Source organism: Hemitrygon akajei, chromosome 17, assembly GCF_048418815.1.
Source record: "Hemitrygon akajei chromosome 17, sHemAka1.3, whole genome shotgun sequence".
NCBI classification, from domain to species: domain Eukaryota; kingdom Metazoa; phylum Chordata; class Chondrichthyes; order Myliobatiformes; family Dasyatidae; genus Hemitrygon; species Hemitrygon akajei.
In genome coordinates, this window is record NC_133140.1 from 21,750,379 (window position 1) to 21,771,759 (window position 21,381).

Consider the following 21,381-nt stretch of genomic DNA (forward strand, 5'->3'; position numbering starts at 1 on the left):
AAGTGCCATATATAGTAAGTGATACATTAGATACTCAGTCACAAGGGTCAAACCCCTTTTCAAACCACCAGAATAGACAGTAACATTCTGTTTATGCTTTAAGTCCAAGTTGTATACGTCAATCAGTCTGACACTAAAACAAAATTTCCTCCGATTCCATCAAAGTGGGTCATGGCCAGTGAAGTCCGTTTTGAAGGGCAGACAACGGGGCACAGCAAGACTTCAAAAGAGCAACGTATTAATCATCAAATAACCCTCTTTAGAGATGTTGTCTGAGTGTTGAATATTGGTCAGAACCAGGGTTATCTGGCCTACTCTGTCGCAGTTACTCCAAAACAAGCCAAAACCGCTGAGACTGTGCCAGGGTAATCAGGGTATGCCACGCTTACAAATAACGAATTTCCAAATCGGAAGAGGTGTGTTTAATGCTTTATTACGAAATCAGCAAAGACGAACGAAATTGTAGCGATAAAAAACTAGCGACATAAGTCTTCTTAGCGATTGAATAGCGATATTAGCGATACTAAGCGGTATAACAACGTAATTAGCGTTCCAATAACACCCAATTAGCGATCAACAAAAAAAATATAATTTAGTGGTTTACCCCTTCATCCACGACGAAACAACTAACTGCTCCATAACCCACGTGACAGATTGCAATAATAACCTCGCCGCAAAATAGATACTGTACACAGCTCTTACATGCTCTTCTGTTAGAGAGTGCGGTGGGATCCTTCATATTGACTAGGAAGGGCTACCGGGGGCCCCATTTCCCTTTTCATCCACATCAGCTTCTAATGTCGTTCTGCACTCAGCTCACAGAGCTGAACACTGAGAGAACACCTCATCCAACGGGGAACGTGACTGGCGTTGATCCATTGCGAGGGAATGTGTTATACTGCTGGTGCTACGGATGTAGATAATGACATCCCGATTGCATTCAGTGTACAGTACATGCTTCACACAAAGTGTATTTTCAAAGCATAATGTTCGGGGTACACAAAAAAAACCCCACTCAGTTATCAGGCACTTGAAACCAGCGCTCTCGGGCAACTGTGAGTACAGAGGAAGCGCCCGGGCAACATCATGGCGGTTGTCAGGAAGTCCCAGGGGGACGGGGGCAGGAGTGAAGAAGTCTGAGGTAGCAGCGCTGGAGATCCCAGGGTGACAGGGATGGGACTGAGGGAGTTGCAGGGCTCCTTCAGGGAGGTACAGTGGTAACATGTTAACTGGAATCCGTGCAGCACTGAGGAATGGTCAGGTCCGACATCCAGGATACACCGTCTGACCTTTTCCCTACTCTACTGGGTCAAACTGAGTTACCCTTACAGCCACTCTCCGGGGTGTGGTGTTAAACACTGTCAATTAACTCGTATCACATTGTTCTGTTCGTTTCTCCAAAATGCCAAAAGAGCATTTTGATCGTTACATAAACGTTAATCGCCAAAAACGAGTTATGTTCCCAATATACGTCGGCTTCTCAAATAAGCATATCATGTAAAAACATCCTTAATATTACAGTAAGTTTGCATGCAGAATTGTTATTATGACTAAACATTATCATTATAACAGGCTAGAACTTACACTGGTATAATACAAAAGTTCCTGTAAAATATCTGTGTTTTAAAATCCTATAATGTTGCTCAAGTATGTCAGAGGATATGTCATTGTGAAATAGGGCAACTGCTGTGCTGTAGCATAATGTCACTTTAATTTCCCAGAACTCTGCAGGTTGTTATTTCACTTTGTTCAGGGTGGTGGCTTCAAAAAGATGATTGGTAAGCTCAAATCACAAAGGCGGCAGCTTGCTTGTGAAGGACAATGTATCCAACCTATCGGGCGGATGTCGATAAAGAGGGCAATATTTGTGAATTACGGGGGGGGGTAATTTTGATAATAGGCATGTAACAAATTAATCATTGTAACCCTTACTTTTAGCCGTAAGTTTGCCATTCGGTGTAAAATTGCAAATTGCAGTTCCATTTTTTAGTCTTCTTCTGTATTATGTATTGCATTGAGCTGCTGCTGCTCAGTTAACAAATTTCATGACACATGTTGGTGGTAATAATAAACCTGATTCTGAAGTCGAATTAAGTATAGTTACAATTTGGTCACTTCCAAAACATCTGTACCTTTCAAACATATTGAGTAATTTGATTCCTCAAACATCTACTGATATTTATGGACTCACTAAATCTTATTGACTTCGATTGTACTGTTGTAACCCATTAAATAACTCACCTAAATAACTTAGCTCAACCACTTCTTCAATAGCAAGGTGCAATTATAAAGTCTGGTTGAAGGGTCTCGGCTGCCTGACCTGCTGACTTCCTTCAGCATTTTGTGAGCATTGCTTGGATTTCCGCATCTGCAGATGCTCTCATCTTTATGCTACCCAATTATAAAAGTTATATCATTAATTAATTGGACCGAATAAACCTTTGGGATTAATCAGAGATGTTGAGAAGATTTTGATGTTAATTTTTTGAACAAAAATTGCATTAATCAAAGCTTATAAATAGCAAGGCCTTTTGCAGAAAATCATGATACAGGGCAGATGAATACAGTATCACTTCCATCTCTTCTTTATTTATCTGATGTATAATTTGTAGTTTGCTCTTTGGATGGTCGTTTCATGGTATAGTACCACAAAAATATAAAAAATCCTGTGAAAATTAAGAAAATTACATTGGGATGTTAAAATCTTGCAGAATATTTATAGTAACAATTAAATAAGTTAGTTTGACACAGAGTCATAAAGCATGGGAACAGGCCCTTTGGCCCAACTCATCCATGCCGACTATATTGCCCCAGTGAGCTAGTCATATCTGCCGGCATTTGGTCCAGTGTACATAGTTATGTAGATCTGATAAAATACGAGACATATCAAATACATCCTCTGGATGTCCTTTAATATAACAAAAAACTTTTCTGTTAATTCCTCTTGTTATTAAAATCAATAATTGAAACATGAATAAGATAATAAAATTGCACCACTATTTCAAGATTTCATACCATCATATGGCCACTAATTTATAGTTATCACAACATACCTGGTAAATCTCTCACTAACCTTGCAGGGAGTTTAAGATGCAAAGCAGGTACGTTTGAACCACGTACATTGGTCCATGTGAAAAAAATGGCAAAGCCCACGTGATGCCCAGCAAATAACTGAGGCCGAGGACCGCCCACAGATCCTTCCACACAGATTTTGACACAGAACCGAATCCTTTTCTCATCTGTGCTAGCTTGACACAGACGGTGATTAGCATTGTCAGGTTCCAAAGCCATATCATGCCGAAAAAGCCACAGTTTGTAACATAATGGACTACCTTATTTGTTATCCAGCACCTGTGTGAAAATATATAAATCATTAAGTATTTAATTTTCCATTGTATCCAGTGTTCTGATCCACTGCCTAACCAGCTCCAACACTCTGGACTAACGTTTTAACACCACGAGGGCTCTGAACACAGAACACAGACCAGCACAGAAACAAACCCTTTGTTCCACAATGTCTGTGCCAGCCCCAATGTCCAATTAGATTAATCCCATCTCACAGCATGTGGAATATATCTCTCTACTTCTTGCCTGATCATGTGCCTGTCTAAATGCCTCCAAAATCTTAACATCTTACCTACTTCCATCACCTCCCATGTCAGCACGTTCCAGGCACCCCCTACTCTCTGTGTCTAAAATCTTGCCTTGTATATATCCTTTAAACTTTCCCTTCACAACTTAAATTTATACTCCCTAATATTAGACACCTTTTTCCACCTGGGAAAAAGGCTGATTATCTATCGTGGCTGTACACTCATGATCTTATTTACTTCCGTCAGGTTGCCCTTCAGCCTTTGATGCTCTAAAGAAAATAATCCAAATTTCCCCGACCTCTTCTTATATCTAATACTCTATCACCCATGATACATCTTGGTGAACTTCCTTGCACCCCTTCCAAAGTCTCCACATCATTTATGTAAGAAAGCATTCTCCAAATGTGGTCTAACCAAGGTTTCATGCAGTTTTAACATGACTTCCGACTTTTCTCCACTCAATGCCCTGACCAATCACTGCAAAGTGATATCTAGTCCAAAATAAATGTTGAACAGGCAAGGCTTTAATTTAATCATTTCCTTATATTTCAATCCAGCATTTGTGAAGGGGCATGGGAGATAGAAGAAAATGAGTTAATTGAAGTATGTCAAACTTCTCATATAACCTGTCACATGCAAGTCACTGTAACCATTCATCTCCCTTGTCCATGGAAAGAAAATAGCAGAAATTACAGGTTATCTGTTTAAAATAAAGACAGAGAGTATGTGTGTGAGGCTGGTTTCCTGTGCTTGGAGTCAGATGTGAGAGGTCCTAGAGACTCCCGGCCTCCCAGACAATCACATCTGCACCAGGTGTGTCGAGCTGCAGCTCCTTAGAGACCATGTTAGGGAACTGGAGCTGCAGCTCGATGACCTTTGTCTGGTCAGGGAGAGTAAGGAGGTGATAGAGAGGAGCTATTGGTGGGTAGTCACCCTGGAACCACGGGAGACAGAGAAGTGGGTAACAGTCAGGAGAGGGAAGGGCAAGAAGCAGGTGCTAGAGAGTACCCCAGTGCTGTCCCCCTTAACAATAAGTATTCCCGCTTGAGTCCTGTTGGGGGGGGGGGGGGTAATGGCCTACCTGGAGGAAGCAACAGTGGTGGTGCCTCTGGCACAGAGTCTGGTCCTGTGGCTCAGAAGGGCAGGGAAAGGAAGAGGATGGCAGCAGTGATAGGGGACTCAGTTAGGGGGTCAGACATGTGATTCTGTGGATGCAGGAGAGAAACGTGGATGGTAGTTTGCTTCCCAGGTGCCAGGGTCCAGGATGTTTCTAATCACATCCACGATATCTGGAAGTGGGAAGGAGAACAGCCAGAGGTTGTGGTGCCTATTGGTACCAACAACATAGGTAGGAAAAGGGAGAAGGCCTGAAAACAGACTACAGGGAGTTAGGAAAGAAGTTGAGAACCAGGAGCCATGTGACAGTGAGTATAGGAATAGAATGAGGTGGAGGATAAATGCGTGGCTAAGGGATTGGAGCAGGGGGCAGGGATTCAGATTTCTGGAGCACTGGGGTCTCTTCTGGGGCAGATGTGACCTGTACAAAAAGGATGGGTTGCACTCGAATCTGAGGGGATCCATTATCCTGGTGGGAAGGCTGGCTAAGCCTATTGGGGAGAGTTTAAACTAGAATTGCTGAGGGGTGGGAACCGAACTGAAGTGACAGAAGAAAGAGAGGCTCACAAATAGAGAAAGCTTGGAGACAGTGCAAAAGGGAGGATAGGCAGGTGATAGAGAAGGGACGTGCACAGACCAATGGTTTGAGATATGTCTATTTTAATGCGAGGAGTATTATGAATAAAGCAGATGAGCTTAGAGCGTGGATCAGCACTTGGAGCTATGATGATGTGGCCATTACAGAGTCTTGGATGGTGCAGGGACAAGGATTGCTACTTCAAATGCCAGGCTTTAGATGTTTCAGAAAGGGACAGGGAGGGAGGCAAAAGAGGTGAGGGTGTGGCTCTGTTGATCAGAGATACTGTCATGACTGCAGAAAAGGAGGAAGTCATAGAGGGGTTGTCTACAGAGTCTCTGTGGGTGGAAGTTAGGAATAAGATGGGGTCAATAACTCTACTGGGTTATTGTTTTTTATAGACCACCCAATAGTAACAGGGACATTGAGTAGCAGATAGGGAGACAGATTCTGGAAAGGAGTAATAGTAGCAGGGTTATTGTGGTGGGAGATTTTAATTTCCAAAATATTGATTGACATCTCCCTAAAGTGAGGGGTTTAAATGGGGTAGAGTTTGATAGGTGTGTTCAGGAAGGTTTCTTGACACAATATGTAGATAAGCCTATAAGAAGAGAGCCTGTACTTGATCTGGTATTGGGAAATGAACCTGGTCAGGAGTCAGGACTCTCAGTGGGAGAGCATTTTGGGGATAGTGATCACAATTCTATCTCCTTTTCCATAGCGTTGGAGAGGGATAGGAGCAGACAAGTTAGGGAAACGTTTAATTGCAGTAAGGGGAAATATGAGGTTATCAGGCAGGAACGGAAGCATAAATTGAAAACAGATGTTCTCAGGGAAACGTACGGAAGAAATATGGGAAATATTCAGGGGGTATTTGCACGGGGTTCTGAGTAGGTACGTTCCAATGAGACAGGGAAAGGATAGTAGGATACAAGATCAGTGGTGTACAAAGGCTGCTATAAATCTAGTCAAGAAGAAAAGAAGAGCTTACAAAAAGTTCAAAAAACTAGGTAGTGATAGTGATCTGGAAGATTATAAGGCTAGCAGGGAGGAGTTTAAGAATGAAATTAGGAGAGTCAGAAGGGGCCATGAGAAGGCATTGGTGGACAGGATTAAGGAAAACCCCAAGGCATTCTGCAAATATGTGAAGAGCAAGAGAATAAGATGTAAGAGAATAGGACTAATCAAGTATGACAGTGGAAAAGTGTGTGTGGAACTGGAGGAAATAGCAGAGGTACTTAATGAATACTTTGCTTCAGTATTCACTATGGAAAAGGATCTTGGCAATTGTAGAGATGACTTGCAGAGAATAGAAAAGCATGAGAATGTAGATATTAAGGAAGTGGATGTGCTGGAGCTTTTGGAAAGCATCAAGTTGGATAAGTCACTGGGATCAGATGGGATGTACCCCATGCTACTGTGGGAAGCGAGGGAGAGATTGCTGAGCCTCCAGCAGTGATCTTTGCATCATCCATGAGGACAGAAGAGGTTCTGGAGGATTGGAGGCTTGTGGATGTTGGTTTCCTTATTCAAAAAAGGGAGAAGGGATAGCCCAGGAAATTATAGGTCAGTGAGTCTTACCTCAGTGGTTCCTAAGTTGATGGAGAAGATCCTGAGAGGCAGGATTCGTGAACGTTTGGAGAGGCATAATATGATTAAGAATAGTCAGCATGGCTTTGTCAAAGGCAGATTGTGCCTTACGAGCCTGATTGAATTTTTTGAGGATGTGACTAAACATTGATGAAGGAAGAGCCATAGATGTAGTATTTATGGATTTTAGCAAGGCATTTGATAAGGTCCCCATGCAAGGCTTATTGAGAAAGTAAGGAGGCATGGGATCCAAGGGGACATTGCTTTGTGGATCCAGAACTGGCTTGCCCACAGAGGGCAAAGAGTGGTTGCAGACGGGTCATATTCTGCATGGAAGCCGGTGTCCAGTGGTGTGCCTCAGTGATCTGTCTGGGACCCCTGCTCTTTGTGATTTTTATAAATTACCTGGATGAGGAAGTGGAGGGATGAGTTAGTAAATTTGCTGATGACATAAAGGATGGAGGTGTTGTGGATAGTGTGGAGGGCTGTCAGAGGTTATAATGGGACATTGATAGAATGCAAAACTGGGCTGAGAAGTGGCAGATGGAGTTCAACCCAGATAAGTCTGAGGTGGTTCATTTTTGTAGGTCAAATATGATGGCAGAATATAGTATTAATGGTAAGACTGTTGGTAGTGTGGAGGATCAGAGGGATCTTGGGGTCCGAGCCCATAGGGTGCTCAATGCTGTGAGACAGGTTGACTCTGTGTTCAAGAAGGCATACTATGCATTGGCCTTCATCAATTGTGGGATGGAGTTTAAGAGCTGAGAGGTAATGTTGCAGCTATATAGGACCCTGGTCAGACCCCTGCTGGAGTACTGTGCTTAATCCTGGTCGCCTCATTACAAGAAGGACATGGAAACCATAGAAGGGGTGCAGAAGAGATTTACAAGGATGTTATCTGGATTTGGAAGCATGCCTTTTGAGAATAGGTTGAGTGAACTCAGCCTTTTCTCCTTGAAGTGACAGAGGATGAGAGGTAACTTGATAGAGGTGTACAAGATAATGAGAAGAACTGATCATGTGGATAGTCAGAGGCTTTTTCCCAGGGCTGAAATGGCTAGCACTAGAGGGCATAGTTTTAAGGTGCATGGGAGTTGGTACAGAGAAGATGTCAGGGGTATGTGTTTTTTTAAAAATTAAAAACACAGAGTGGTGAGTGCGTGGAATGGGCTGCCGGCAGTGGTGGTGGAGACGGAAATGATAGGGTCTTTTAAGAGACTCCTGAATGGCTACATGGACACTAGAAAAATACAGGGCTATGGGTAAAGCCTCGGTAGTTCTAAAGTAGGGATATGTTTGGCACAGCTTTGTGGGCAGAAGGGCCTGTATTGTGCTGTATGTTTTCTATGTTTCTAGTCTATTCATCTGTCTAGTCTCACAGACCTGGATACCCCTCCCATCCATGTAACTCCCACCCATGCACTTATGCAAATTTCTCTTAAACGTTGAAATCGAATGTGCATCCATCACTTCCGATGGCAGCTCATTCCACCCTCCCTCCACCCTCTGTGTGAAGAAACTGCCCCTCATGTTCCCCTTAAACATTTCACCTTTCACCCTATCAAAATGATGTTCATGCTATACTGGCCTCTGGTCACCTTCCAGTTTGTCTTCACAATAAAGAGTGCCAGTGGGATGTTTGATTTTTGAGAACAACATAGCTAATCTGATTCTCTTTAATGGCAGATTTCCTTCTAATTATCAGGATGTTAACATGGTCACTATGGACTGCCCAATGTCAGCTGACTCAGAACCTCTGAGTGCTCTTGCCTGTATGACTCTACCTACACACATCTAGTTCAGCTGAAATTCTCGTCACAGACTGAGCAATGGAGATAAATATCAACATTATTTCTGTTGGCATGGTTAACCAGACCTACATGGAAACAGAGCTGTTATTGTCATGCATTTTGATTTGAAACTGTCCATAATTGTCCTTGTCCACTGCAATGCACAAAGACACCACCACAGCAGGGATGCCTGTCAATAGAAGAAAATTACATTTATTCATCCTGTGGTCATCACATATAATTCACTATGCATGTTGTTGAGAAAGTTAAGCTGTAATTGCTTTATCGATTGGAGGTTTGCCATTAGAGACAAATTATTTTTCAGTTGTTGCATTCAATTGGTGTTCAGGGATAGCAGATGTGAGATGAATTATAACCTCTACAGATCATACTTTAAATGTTTTTTTGATAGGGCAACAAACTTTGCAATTGAATTATTCTTGCAAATTCCCCAGTAAGATTCACAATTCAGTCCCAGTTACTTTTGAATAGTGTGATGCAGATCACAATCTCAAAGAAATGAGTTAAATTTTCCCAGAAGTTCTGGACCAATATTGCAACAATAATTTGTAGGTTTACTGAACTTCAAATAACTGGAGACAGAGTCATCAATAATGTGAGTGCTAACAGTGTCTGATTGTGCACTGTTCGTGAAATTCCTAGGTTAGGAGCTTTACAGCTGGAAAGAAGGCAGAGGGACTGAAAATCCTCTTCACTTTTTATCTCTGTGATAATGAACAAGCTGCACAAAATGGATAGTCCTCCCCTAATGTTTTTGTGGAGAGGGTAAATTGGGAAAAGTTATAATTAGCATGGTACAAGGTAGGGGAAAAACTGTTGGATGGAGAGAGATGGACAAAAGAGATAAATAGAGATCATGAGAGAGAAAGGAATTAATACAATTATTTCTAATTGTATAGAGACAGAGGGGTAGCGATTGTATATAGATGGATAGAGACAGAGGGGTAGTGATAAAGAGAGAGAAGAATTAATACAACTAGTAGAATACAAAAATCAGTTGTAGAAGGGAGCATATGAAGATAGCCCCAGACCTGTATTTACTGGAATTAAGATGAATGATAGGGGCGGGGGGGGGGGGGGGGGGATCTTATTGAAACCTATTGAATGTTGAAAGGCCTCAAAAGAGTGGATGTAGAGAGAATGTTCCCTATGGTTGAGGAGTCTAAGACCAGTGGATACAGAGTCAGAATAGATGGATTTCCATTTAGATCCAAAATGGGGAAGAATTTCTTTAGCCAGAGAGTGGTGAATCTATGGAATTTGTTGCCACAGGTAGCTGTAGAGGCCAAGTCAATGGGTATATTTAAGACAATGGTTGATAGATTCTTGATTAGTTGAGACATGAAGGGATATGGGGGAAAGGCAGGAGATTGGGGCTGAGAGGGAAAATGGATCAGCCATGATGAAATGGTGGAGTAGAATCGATAGGCTAAGTATCCTAATTTTGCTCCAATATCTTATGGTCTTTTAAAACAAAAGATAAAACTTTATAAACAAAAAGGATAGAGTGTCTGAAACTCATAGTATGTATTGAAACCATGAGGATAGGAGTATGTTTGAAATGCTGCAGGAGTACTTTGACATGTTAAGCATTGGAATGAAATAAAATCTCAAGAAAATCAGTCTCAGAACTTTAGAAGTGAGGATAAAAAAATCTGTGGGAAGCAGTGAGACATGCAGCCTAAGGCAAATGTTTGGATGTGTTCTGAAGGTAACAAAGCAATAATGTCAATGAGCCTTTTCTTTGAATATTGCTTCATTACAAGTAATGATAGGAAGCAAAATGCAGAGCAAGTAAATGAACAACTTTAATGTTTGGAGCAACTCATTAGCAAGTACCACCTTCCATGACATGAAGCTACCTAAGGTTTGCAATTTCATATTTGATGCCTGCTCCAGAAATGGGAGATAATATAGGTCTTGTGATGATGTTGTGTTTAGGAATACCAATGCTCAATTGACAGGTGTTCTAAGTTGCATCTATTTCAATACAGTTTTCTGAGATTCATTTATTTCAACTCAGGGAGTATTGTAGGTAAGGTAGATGAGCTTAGAGAAGGGATCAGTACATGGAAATATGATATTGTAGCCATTAGTGAGACTTGGTTGCAGGATGGGAAGGACTGGGATTTTGTCATTTTAGACAGGATAGAAGGGGGTGCTGTGACATAACTGGTAAGGGAAAATGTCATGGCAGTGATGGATATAGATAAGGTAAATGCAAGTAGGCTTCTTCCACTGTTTGAGACTAAAACTAGAGGTGAAAGGTGAAATATGTAACAGGAAGCTGAGGAAGAACTTCGTGACTCAGGGGATGGTGTGGATGTAGTACAAAGTGCCATTTGAAGTAGTGGATATGGGTAGGATTCCAATTTTTAAGAAAAGATTGGATTAGTACATGGATGGGAGATGCATGTCAATGGGACTAGGCAAAGTAACAACTCAGCACAGACTAGACTGGCTGAAGAGTCTATTTCTGTGTTGTAGTGCTCTATGATTCTATAATTATGAACATCAGGCATCTGAACATCTAGTACTATTTGGAAAAATATGCTATTAGACCAACTCATGTTCCACATGTAAAGCACAATGTGTCAAGAGGAAGCAAAATAAATGACCCAATACTCACCCCAACCAAGTAAAGCCAGTTTTTGTATGTAGTATTTGACATAGATGTTGAACACTTTGATCAGCATCAGGTAGAGATGAAGTCCTTCAATTGCCATCCATGTGAAAGTGCACAGTAATGAATAGTGAAGGAGCACAGCCATCGTCTTACAGAGACCATCAATCATCAGCTTACTAATCCACTCATTGGTCAGGAAATTCATATTCAGTAGAAAGCAAGCAATGCAGAGGTTAATGTGGATCTGGGTGGTATGATCACCTTTAGTCTTCCTAAAACAAAGAGACAACCAGATATCAACATTGTGAACTGCAGTCATACTTCAAGAACCTTTCTGATCCTACAGAGATAATATCACATGGAAACAGACAATTCAGCTTTACGCAGCTGCTTTAGTCATTTTCAAGGGGCTCGGTGACTGTCAGAACAAGAGGGAGATTACTGTGGGAATGGTGGTGGAATGGAGAACCAGATTCAGAACTGTTTACAAAAGGGACAGTCTGAATTCCAGCCAGAAAACAACTCTCAGATTGACTCTGAACATCCCCTTCCTATCATTCTTCACTTCTTCAGCTCCTCCCCCTGCCTGCTCTCCTCTTCCACTTCTGTCTCTCTCTGGTGATCCTGTTCCTCAGATGTTTATGAATGATTGAGAGGCTAAGTACCATTCTGTAGAGTGCAGTGACCAACAGCCATTGTGGTGCCGAGCTCCTCCACAGCATTTCACACACTGAAACACTTCATCAGCAAGTCTGGAGCTATCACCAAGGACTTTATTGTGCTTGTGTGGGATCCACACTGGAATCAGGAGGCAGGTAGTAAGGGAATTGATCAGAGTGAGTCAGAAATGGGTTGGGGGGGGGGGCACAACCAGGTTACAGCTGATGGCACACAGGGAGTTAATCATCAGGTACCAGCAATGCTGGCACCCTGAGTCGGGTTGCTATTAGTTTTCCAGGCATGGTGAGTGGGACAATGAGATGGACCAACATCCCCAGAATTTCTGTTGCCTTTTGTTGTGTATGTGGCCTGGTTACACAACTATGTTATTAATAAAAACACAGGAGATGGGAACTAAATTTCATGGTTCTTTACTGGTAGAGTCTGAACTTGACACACAGATCAATAGGTGCCTAACAGTGCATGCAATGACGTGTTACTAAAACATAAAATAGTCCCTTATTATAATGTAGGCTATATGGTACACACCTCCCCTTCTATTTTAATAGTGTACCAACTTTTTTTTTAACTGGGGCACAAAGCTAAACAGATATGTTTACCCTTAACATACAAATGCCTATCGTTTGTTTCCAAATTATAACAAAGTAACTTAATAATATCAAATTATAACAAACCTTTTTCTTTTTTTAAAATTTAACTTTTGGTCTAAGACCCATTTAGAACTCAAATCTCTGGGGAGGTCTTCTCAGCCTCTCCAGGTAACGTCTGTCCTGAAACATTTGCTTTGGGGAATGAGTCTCCACAGGCACATCAGGTGGGTTCTCAGCACTGATGACAGGCTCATCTATAGATGAGGCTGATGTGGTCACATCAGGAGTGTTTGCTTCTACGTCAGGGGAGTCTGGCCAAGGTGTTGTTGTGTTTTTCTTTTCTTTCTTTTTTCAATATTTATATTGAATTTCATATACACAAATACAAAATTCATAAGGATACTTATTATAAATCAAAATAAGATAGCACAAAATGCACTATATATAAATCACACTGATACAATCACGGTATCCCATATTGATGATCAATCAATTAAAATAAATTGAATGATGAAATACAATAGTATGGTTAATTATAATTATAAAAAAACATCTACACCCCCTACCAAGACAAAGCTGATTGGTAAAAAAAAACAAGAGAAAAAAAAGAGTACTTTATCATATAGTGTTTCATAATAATAGCCAAGATCTATATTTTAATAAGAATTCAAAGATTTTAAAAATAGTTCAGAAAGGGTCTCCATAACATTGGAAAATCTTGGTTTGAATCAGAAATTGAACAATGAATCTTCTCTAGATTTAAACATGACATAACATCACATAGCCATTGAGCATGTGTGTGAGGGGGGGGGGGGCGCAACCACATTTAATTTAAGCGAAATCACCCTCCTAGTCATGAAAGAAATAAAAGCCAGTATCCACGAATGAGAAGGCTCCAAAATTATAACACTTTCCTCAACAATACCAATTAAGACAGACAAAGGATTGGGCTTAAAACTAACTGTAAAAAGTACAGAAAAAAATTGGAATACATCTTTCCAATATTTTTCAAGGCTCAAACATGACCAAATCATATGAATTAATGAAGCCTCGCCATTATTACATCTGTCACAATAAGGAGATATATCTGCAATATAACGAGAGAGCTTGTCTTTAGACACATGAGCCCTATGTACTACTTAAATTGTAGGAGGGAATGACGAGCACATAATGGTGAGGAATTCACCATTTTGAAAATAACCCTCCAGTTCTCATCAGATAATGAAGTCTGTAGATCCTTTTCCCAATCTTTTTTAATTTTATCTAAAGGAGCCATTTCAATCCCAACAACAGACCATAACTATAAGATATTGAGCCATTTTGAAAAGGTTTCAAATTAAAAATTATATCTATTATGTTCTTATCTGGGCTAGTAGGAAATATATGTAGTTTAGATCTTAAAAAATCTCTAATCTGTAAATATTCAAAAAAATGGGTTTTTGATAGGTTATATTTTACTGAAAACTGCTCAAAAGAAGAAAGATTCCCTCCAACAAACAGATCCCAAAATCGCTTAATGCCTAATCTATCCCATTCTCTAAAAAAACAGATCTGTTGTAAATGGTTTAAAAAAAATTAGAAAAAATAGGACTGGAAAGAGAAAATCTCAATAAACCAAAATGTTTTCTAAACTGTAGCCAGATCCTCAAAGTGTGTTTAACCACCAAACAGTCAGTTAGTTTATTTACAGATAAAGGAAGAGAGGATGCAAGAAGAGAAATAATAGAAAATTTCATAACAGAATTGGCTTCCAAAAAGACCCATGTTGGACAATCCTCATGATTAATATAGTATAACCAGAATGTAAGATTTCGTATGTTAATTGCCCAATAATATAACCTAAGATTGGGTAAAGCAAGACCACCATTCTTTTTGCTTTTTTGAAGGTGGGCTTTATTTAATTGGGGTTTTCTGTTTTTCCATATATAGCAAGAAAGAATTGAATCTAGAGAATCAAAAAAAGACATAGGAATAAAAACAGGTATGGCTTGAAAAAGGTATATAAATTTAGGTAAAATATTCATTTTAATAGAATTAATTCGACCAATCTGTCAAGAGGGGCCGGATGGACCCAAACGCAGGACGCAGGCACTGAAGTACTAGGGGGAGGACAGGATGGGGATGCCATGGCACTTAAGGGTATGTGGGGTTCAGGCAGGCAGAGTGGAGCAGCTCCTGAAGTCCAGGTTCAGGTAGACAGGCTCCCGGGGTTCAGGCAGGCAGGCAGGCAGACAAGTCTCCGGGGTTCAGGCAGACAGACAAGTCCCCGGAATTCAGGGTTCAGGCAGGCAGGTAGACAGACAGGTCTAGGTGGCGATAGGCTAGCAGAGAGCCCTCCCTGGGCGGGCCGCATGTATCCCGGGTAGGGGCGCCTCCCAGGCGGAAACACAGGAGGCCTGGGCACGACGCGGACCCCTAGGCGTGTGCGGGCACTATCCCAGAGTTCGGGCGGAAGAGAAGGAGGGGGCAGAACCCCCGCCGGGCCAAGGCGGGTCGGCCGGAGCCGCCCGACGGAGGCAAGGGATAGGAACAGGCAGAACCACTGCCGGGCCGAGGCAGGTCGGCCAGACGTGCCTGACAGGGGCAAGGGGTAGGAACGGGCATAGGTCCAGGTCGACCAACACAACAGCCATGACAACGGGAAATTCGGAAACGGCCGGCAGACAGCGCGACCACGTGAAAAACAAAACCGAGCAGAGAAGCAGGACCAGCGCATGGGAAGAAAGGTGGGAGAGCAGACCAATACTGGCAATACTGGTACGGGCAGAGAAGCATGATGAAGAATAGGTCTGAGCCTGGGCAGGATAACAGAATGCAGAGACGAGTTCGGAGCCGGCGCAGAAACAGAACAAAACGACCACCCATCTGGTCCCAGTCCCAAGGACCCTTATAAACACCTACAGCTCAATGAGTTACAGGTGTGTCTCCTTGAACCCGGAGGGTCCTAACTAGATCACGGGTGACGGGAGGGACAACTGCAGGACCCGGAGTCCGGAGCCCCTGGACCGGATCAAAACCCGGAACGCGGTTCCGGATCGGACCCTGACACAATCAATGATAGAAAGAGAGGCGACCAATTAGAAAGTGTCTTTTTCACATAATTCATTAAGGATAAAACATTTTCTTTGAATAAATTTTTGTAATTCTTAGTGATTGTTACACCTAAATATGTAGATTGTTTTTTTTTACAATTATAAAAGGAAGGTTAATATCGGTTGGTATCACATTATTTAAAGGAAACAATTCACTCTTATGTAAACTCAGTTTATATCCTGAAAACTGACTAAAATTAGTCAGTAAGCAAAACACAGAGGGTAAAGAAGTTGTAATATTAGATATAAAAAGCAACAGGTCATCAGCATAAAGCAGGACTTCATGAATAGTCCCTTTCCTTCAGATACTGGTGATATCTTTAGACTCTAGAAAGGCAATTGCTAAAGGTTCTAATACCAAATCAAAAAGCAAAGGACTCAACAGACATCATTGTCTGGTTCCACGTTGGAGTTTAATTGGTTTAGAAATCTGAAAATTAGTAAGGACCCGAACAGAGGGAGATAAATATAGTAATTTAATCCAATGAATAAAATTGGGCCCAAAATTAAAGTTTTCTAAGGTTTTAAATAGGTAATTCCATTCAATTCAATCAAAAGCCTTCTCTGCATCCAGAGAAATTACACATTCCGATATTACCTTGGATGGCGAATGCATAACATTTAACAGTTGCCGTATATTAAAATGGGAATATCTAAGGTCTTAAAAAGATAATTCCACTCAATCCTATCAAAGGCTTTTTCTGCATTTAAGGATTTTTTTGGATGGTGAATATATCACATTCAATAACCAACATATATTAAAATGTGAGTAACGATTTTTAATAAATCCTGTCTGGTCATGTGATATAATAGATGGTAGAATATTTTCAAGTCTTCGAGCTAAGATTTTGGATAAAATTTTTGCGTCAACACTTAATAAAGAAATCGGTCTGTATGAAGAACATTCAGCTGGATTTTTATTTTTTTTAAAGAATAAGAGAAATAAAAGCTTCATAAAATGATTGAGGGAGTTCACCTGATTTAAAGTGATAAAACAGAGGATAAATAAGGTGTAAGTAACGTAGTGAAAGTTTTATAAAACTCCCCAGGAAAGCCATCAGGTCCTGGGGTCTTACCAGAATGTAAAGCATGTATAGCCTCAGCCACTTCTTCATTGGAAATAGGCTGATCTAACTGTGTTAGACTATCAGCAGACAATGTAGGAATGTTGATATTACTGAAAAAAGCATTCATATAGGTATCATCTGAAGAAGAGTCAGACTGATACAACTTAAGGTAAAAGTCTTTAAATACATTGTTAATTTCAGAATGGTTGGATGTCTTAGTTCCATTATCTTTAAAAATTTCTGTGATTTGACGATTAACTGTAAAAGATTTTAAGCGATTGGCTAATAAACTACCAGTTCTATCCCCGTGAATGTAAAATTGAGTTTTATCTCTCAACAGCTGTTGTTCAATTGGGTAAGTCAGCAGAAGATTATACTTGGATTGGATTTCAATACGCTTATTATATATACTTGGATCTGGAGATAGGGCATACTTTCGATCAAGATCTTTTAATATTGCTGCTAGGTCAGACCCTTCTTTGTCAGCTTTTTTCTTTATATAGGTAGAGTAATATACAAAAACAAAATATCAAAGTAAATAAGTTTGCTAATTATGAAAAAAACCATGGGAAAATATAAGTATTAGTCTTGGTAAAAAAGGAAAGACAGATAAGGAAAATCAATAAGTAAAACAGCATATACTTGTGGGTGCAAAAAAAAGTAAAGAAACAAATAGAAGATAATTAAAAAGGGAAGCGGTTTAGATTGCTTCCTACATGACTAATTTAAGGCATTCAAGGGAGAGAAGTAAAAGGATAAAATGGCAAAATAATGAAAAACCAAAAATCAGCAATAAGAAATATAGAATATTGTATACTATTGAAAAACAGTAAAAGACCGAAAGGTATATAAATAATCAAAAGATAGGAAAAATCTTAGTGAATTTAAGGTAAAGCAAAACACCCTATAGTTTCATTCCTCAGTAATTACTACATGTATACCCTACATAATTACTTTCAGTCAAATTATTAAAAGGAAGGTAAAAATCAACTTAACACTGAGAGAATATAACATATTGTTTAAAAAGAGCTGCGAAAAACAGCAAAAGAGAAAATAGATGCAGTCTGCCTGCAAGTTTTGCATAGTTTGAAAGATAACAAGGCGCCAGTTACTTAATCAAACAAATGATTAAGACTTCGTAAAACCAAGAAACCTTGTTATCAACAAAGTGCCAATTACTTGATTGAACACCTGAAATTAAAACATTTAACATAAAACAACTCAAAGTTAAATTTAAGGATGGAGAATTTGTAAAAATTTTTTGCTTCTTCAGGCTTCGTAATCCAAGAAACCTTATTATCAGGAGTAGTAACCTTGAGTTTACACGGATCTCTGAGAGAAAGGCGACAGCCAAGCTTAAAAAGGTCAGACATGACCTCTTTAAAAGCCTGTCTAGCTCTTAGAACTTCAGGTGGATAATCTTGAATGATCCGAAACTGTTGATCACAAAATTGTAATAAACGTTTCTTCCTTGATTCACGAAGGATCTGTTCTTTAATCTGATAGTCATAAAAGTGAATGATAATAGAGCGAGGTTTGGCAAGATCCCAATTAGGTGGGGTAACTCGGTGAACGCACTCAAATTTTGGTAGTTCCGATAATATATCAGGAAATAAATCTTTCAGCATTTGAGCACAAAAATCGATAGGTTGATTACCCTCCAGTTTTTCAGGAAGCCCAAGAATTCTGATATTGTACCTTCGGTTCCTGGTCTCCAAATCTGTAAGTTTCTTCAGTAACACGTCGTATTTTTAAGACCTTAGAAAAGTTTAATTTTGGGCCTAATTTTATTCATTGGGTTAAATTAATCTACTTGTCTCCTACCGCTCAGGTTATTACTAACTCTCAAATTTCTAAGCCCTTTAAGTTACAGCGGGGAACTAGACAAGGTTGTCCTCTTAGTCCTTTACTTTTTGCTTTAGCTATAGAACCCTTAGCAACAGCACTTCGAGAATCTAAGGACATTTCTGGTATAGTAAAGGAAGGTATGTCTCATAAAATTTCATTATATGCTGATGATATTTTACTTTTTATCTCTAACACTGAAACTTCTTTACCTTTGGTTCTTTCTTTAATCTCTCAGTTTAGTTCTTTTTCAGGATATAAGCTGAACCTACATAAAAGTTTGCTATTTCCTTTAAATGACCTAATGTCATCAAATGCCAAATTTCCATTCAAAATTGTTACAAGTCAATTTACATATCTAGGTGTAACAATTACTGAAAACTTCAAGAATTTATTTAAAGAAAACTTAAACCCCTTATTGAATTATGTGAAAAAGATGCTTTCTAAATGGTCCCCTCTTTCTTTATCCCTAATTGGCCGAATTAATTCGATTAAAATGAAGATTCTTCCTAAATTTTTATATCTTTTTCAGGCCTTACCTATTTTTATTCCCAAGATGTACTTTGATTCTTTAGATTCAATTTTAACCTCTTATATTTGGAATAATAAACAAGCTTGTTTAAGTAAAGTTTACTTACAAAGAAATAAAGAGATGGGTGGACTAGCCCTACCCAATTTTAGGCTTTACTATTGGGCTGCCAATATAAGGAATATTATTTTCTGGTCCTATTATATTTATCATAAAGACTGCCCATCATGGGTCTCCTTAGAAGTTAATTCTGTAAAAAATTTCTCTATTGTCTCTCTTCTTGGATCATACTCTTCTTTTTCAGCAAATAAAACAACAGATAACATAATTGTTAAGCAAACTTTAAGGATCTGGTCTCAATTTAGAAAATTTTTTGGTTTAGCGAATTTTTCATTATCATCTCCCATTCTCCTTAATTATTTTTTTTTATCCCTTCCATATCTGATAAAGTCTTTAAAGATTGGGTTGAACTAGGTACTAAGTGTTTTTGGGACCTGTTTATCTCAGGATCTCTTGCTTCATTTGACTAATTGTCAAATAAATTTGCACTCCCAAAAACACATTTTTAGAGATACCTTCAAATTAGAGATTTTCTACGTTTCCAATTAGCTACTTTTCCTATAGGTCCTGATAAAAATTTACTGGACGATCTTTTAAATTTAAAACCTTTTGTTAATGGTTCTATTACCAGTATCTCTAACTTGTTGATTGATTCTAGACAAGACTTTTTCGATAAAATAAAAAAAGCTTGGGAGGATGACCTAAATTGTCAGATTTCTGATGGTAGATGGAATAAAATTCTTAAATGGGTTAATAAATCATCTTTCTGTGCTCGTCATTCTCTTCTACAATTTAAAGTGGTTCATAGAGCTTACATTTCTAAACAGAAGCTCTCCAGTTTTTACCCGAATGTTTCTCCATTTTGTAATAAATGCAACTCTGCTGATGCCTCTATAATTCATATGTTTTGGTTTTGCCCTACAATTGAAAAGTTTTGGCGGGAAGTATTTCATACTTTCTCTGAACATTTTAGGGTCCAATTTGACCCAAATCCCCTTACTGCCTTGTTTGATATAATTGCAAATGAAGATATAACTTTAAAACTCCTAACCTACAGGTTTTCAGTTTTTACCTCTCTTTTAGCAAGAAGAACAATCTTGCTTAAATGGAAGGAGTCTACCCCTCCTACACATCTTCAATGGCTACGTGATATTATGTCGTATTTAAATTTAGAAAAGATCTGCTGCTCAGTCTTAAATTCAAAACAATCTTTTTATGATAATTGGGGACCTTTCCTAAATTACTTTTCCAATTTATAAAGTTTAACAGTGCACAGACTTTTATGTATATTTTTATCTTCTCTTCTTAAGTGAATATGTTTTTTTTCTAATTATCCATTGTCATCCATCAGCTTTTTTCTTTGGTAGTTGGTAGGGGGTTGACTTTTTTATATTAAAAATTTCTTTTATGATGTATGACTTATCTTTAAATTTTTGATTACAGAGTGGTATACCTTTATGTGTTATGCTATAACATTTTGATCAATTTTATTACAATACATGAATGTACACAAGTTATGTTGAGATGTATCTATGTGTTGCACTCTGTAAATCTTGTTTATTTTCTTCTGAATAAAAATATTGTAAAAAAATGGGAATATCAATTTTTAATAAATCCTGTCTGATCATCAGATATTATAGAAGGTATAATATTTTCGAGTCTATGGGCCAAAAATTTAGATAGGATCTTAGCATCAACATTGAGTAAAGAGATTGGTCTATATGAAGGGCATTCAGACAGACAGACAGACATACTTTATTGATCCTGAGGGAAATTGGGTTTTGTTACAGTTGCACCAACCAAGTATAGTGTAGAAATATAGCAATATAAAACAATAAATAATTAAATAATAGTAAGTAAATTATGCCAAATGGATTAGTCCAGGACCAGCCTACTGGCTCAGGGTGTCTGACACTCCAAGGGAGAAGTTGTAAAGTTTGATGGCCACAGGCAGGAATGACTTCCTATGATGCTCAGTGTTGCATCTCAGTGGAACGAGTCTCTGGCTGAATGTATTCCTGTGCCTAACCAGTACATTATGTAGTGGGTGGGAGACATTTTCAAAGATGGCATGCAACTTGGACAGCATCCTCTTTTCAGACACCACCGTCAGAGAGTCCAGTTCCACCTCCACAACATCACTGGCCTTACGAATGAGTTTGTTGTGTTACGAAGGTGGAGCAACTCTGAGGGGCCGAAGG

General features: G+C 39.3%; 1 protein-coding gene across 2 annotated transcripts in view; it reads right to left on the reverse strand.

The window, feature by feature from the left end:
- Window positions 1-417: 417 nt before the first annotated feature.
- LOC140740537 (adhesion G-protein coupled receptor G1-like) overlaps window positions 418-21,381 on the reverse strand; it is an 86,837-nt gene continuing 65,873 nt past the window's right edge. For both annotated transcript variants that reach the window (XM_073069784.1, XM_073069785.1), the window contains exons 13-16: window positions 11,320-11,588; window positions 8,760-8,859; window positions 3,074-3,351; window positions 418-2,666 (exon numbers count right to left, since the gene is read on the reverse strand). In XM_073069784.1, coding sequence (XP_072925885.1) covers window positions 2,587-2,666; window positions 3,074-3,351; window positions 8,760-8,859; window positions 11,320-11,588 — 727 coding nt within the window. In that variant the 3' untranslated portion in view covers window positions 418-2,586. The remainder of the gene's footprint in view (window positions 2,667-3,073; window positions 3,352-8,759; window positions 8,860-11,319; window positions 11,589-21,381) is intronic.